This window comes from Pundamilia nyererei, unplaced genomic scaffold, assembly GCF_000239375.1.
Source record: "Pundamilia nyererei isolate P.nyererei 1_Seehausen unplaced genomic scaffold, PunNye1.0 scaffold00238, whole genome shotgun sequence".
Lineage (NCBI taxonomy): Eukaryota > Metazoa > Chordata > Actinopteri > Cichliformes > Cichlidae > Pundamilia > Pundamilia nyererei.
Genome location: NW_005187639.1, coordinates 663,891 through 666,135, shown reverse-complemented (window position 1 = coordinate 666,135; position 2,245 = coordinate 663,891). Strand labels below are relative to the sequence as shown.

Genomic DNA, 2,245 nt, shown 5'->3' with positions numbered 1-2,245 from the left:
AAATCATGTTTTAATGTTTTACAGGTTTATATTTTTTTTTGCTTTTTCCATTAACAAACCAGTGTTACTCAAAAACAACAACAGGACTACTTTCTGTCCTAAAACACAATGTGTGTCAGCTCAGACTGACTGGATCACAGTCAGTCTGAGCTGAAAACATCTGGCCTTCTCTGATCAAAGGCTTGAAACAAGTTTCTGTAAGCGATGCAGGTGCAGATGGGGGTCATGACCCTCACCTACACCTGCACATGAACCACTCCCACCACAGTTTAGGCAACAAACAGGTTTTATTTAGCAACTCTGAACAGATGCATAGTTTAAACTTGACATGTTTCATCATCTCAGCTTTAGGACAAACTAGCCAATGTAGGGGCAGAAAAACTACAGAAACCTTCAGATGAAACATGGTGAATTCTCATTTCTTCATTTTCATCTAGAATCATGAACTCTCTGTATTTGAGCTTTGAAGAGTTAAATATAATGTTTTTAGCTGAAATACTGTTTGACAGACACTAACAAAAGGAAAAGGGAAAGCTCAAGTTTAAGATCCGGGATGTTTTACACAGAGAAACAGAGCAATACAGATCAGGGTATAATCTGCATAAAGACGGCGCTCCGATAACAGCGTTTAGAACAGAAGAAAAACTAGGACAATTTTTTGTTTTAATAAAAAGTTTGTCTGAGGAGGCGATGTTGGGCTCACTTCCATTCTTTAAATCTATACTTGAAGTCTAATAAAGCAGCTTTGCATGAGTCACAGTTCACACTAGGCATGGTGCAGCCCTTCCCTTCATCCCTTGTCCTAAACAAGCTGATTTAGCTCCTCCCCTTTAAGGTTCTTCTGATTGGACCGTTTCTGGAAGACTCAGGCAGGCCTGTTCTTGTGGAGATTCTGAAAACAAATTGTAAACCTGCTAAACCACAGCAGTGCAAACAGAGACGTGGATGCTGTTAGGGGTTAAGATCAAAGTTCATGTCTTTGATAAATATTGCCCTCATTGGCTGCTTGTTGTGGGACACGATGGCAGCCTTACAGTTGTGGCGTATTTCTGTGAATGCTTCTGTAGGTATTCACCATGCTGACAAACACTTATCGAGCTGATGCCGACTCATCAGGAAAAGAAAAGAGTTTGAAGGAGTCTGAACCTGAGAGGTTTGTTTGCACTTCACGAGTCAGCCTTTCTTATACAATCTGGCATCGTCACACTTTCAGATACATAATCAGCACCTGTTCGAAAGTTTCTGAGATTTGATGAGACAGTCAACACAATCGTTTTGGGAAAACTTCCCCGAAAAGAGAATCTGTAGCGCCAGTATAACACCCGAGCTTTAGCTCTGAGGAGCAACCTTCAGCTTTTGTTGTGAACTCTGTTCTCAGTGAACAATGCAAAAACTATGAAGCTTCAAACAGCCGAGGACGTTCTTCAAATAAAATTCAACATTAGCAGAATGAAAGTCCAAACTCGGTTTCTGACATGAAAAAAAAATTCAACAAAATTTTACTGAAGAATCTGAGATGGTGGCAAGAAAGAAAAGCCCACAGGACGTGGGACTGCAGACACTTCCTGTTTCAGTACCTGTGACTCAAACATTCCTACGAGCCCTCCTCAGGTCCTCCACAGTTGGGACCACATGGCCCCTGCCTCCTGTCAGCAGCACTGAGCTGATGGAGGGCAGAAAAACCCAGCGAAGCTGGACCCGAGTCTGCAGCAGAACCAGTCTGGACCAGGTCAGACCAGAGTCCAGCCCAGCGTGCCGATGGAGATGAGCGTCTGGCAGGTGGCCGAGTCCAGCCACACCGACTCCACCAGGCTGAAGTGCAGGAAGCCAAGTGCAAAGCCGCAACCTACGTCTGACAGGTGGTGTTTCCCCAGCAACACCCGAGACACGCCCACCAGGAAGGCCCACAGGCAGAGTAGGATCCTCAGAGGCACCTGGAGGACAGGAGGCGGACACACCTGGATCAGGTTTGTAAACTGTTCCAGTCTTTGTTATCTGTGAAGCAGCAAGCTACTCACCGCCAGCACCAGGTGGTTCAGCAGAAACTTGGACACCATGACGGCCCGACTGGCGTGGGCTGCTGGGAACGAGTACATATCCATGGCAATGTAGTCAAAAAAGGTTGGCGGGAAATCCCACGGTCCCCGACGTTTGACCAACTTCTGCATCCCAGCAACCGTCATCACATCTAGTATCAGCGCTGCAGATAGACAGGTGAGAGACAGGTGAGACAGGCGAGAGACAG

The 2,245-nt window shown here is 45.7% G+C and overlaps 1 protein-coding gene across 1 annotated transcript in view; it reads right to left on the bottom strand.

The window, feature by feature from the left end:
• Positions 1-275: 275 nt before the first annotated feature.
• The window catches only part of LOC102214289 (probable lipid phosphate phosphatase PPAPDC3), a 3,970-nt gene continuing 2,000 nt past the window's right edge, over positions 276-2,245 (bottom strand). The window contains exons 3-4 of the mRNA XM_005749184.1: positions 2,019-2,200; positions 276-1,934 (exon numbers count right to left, since the gene is read on the bottom strand). Of these exons, the coding sequence (XP_005749241.1) occupies positions 1,731-1,934; positions 2,019-2,200 (386 nt within the window). The 3' untranslated portion in view covers positions 276-1,730. The remainder of the gene's footprint in view (positions 1,935-2,018; positions 2,201-2,245) is intronic.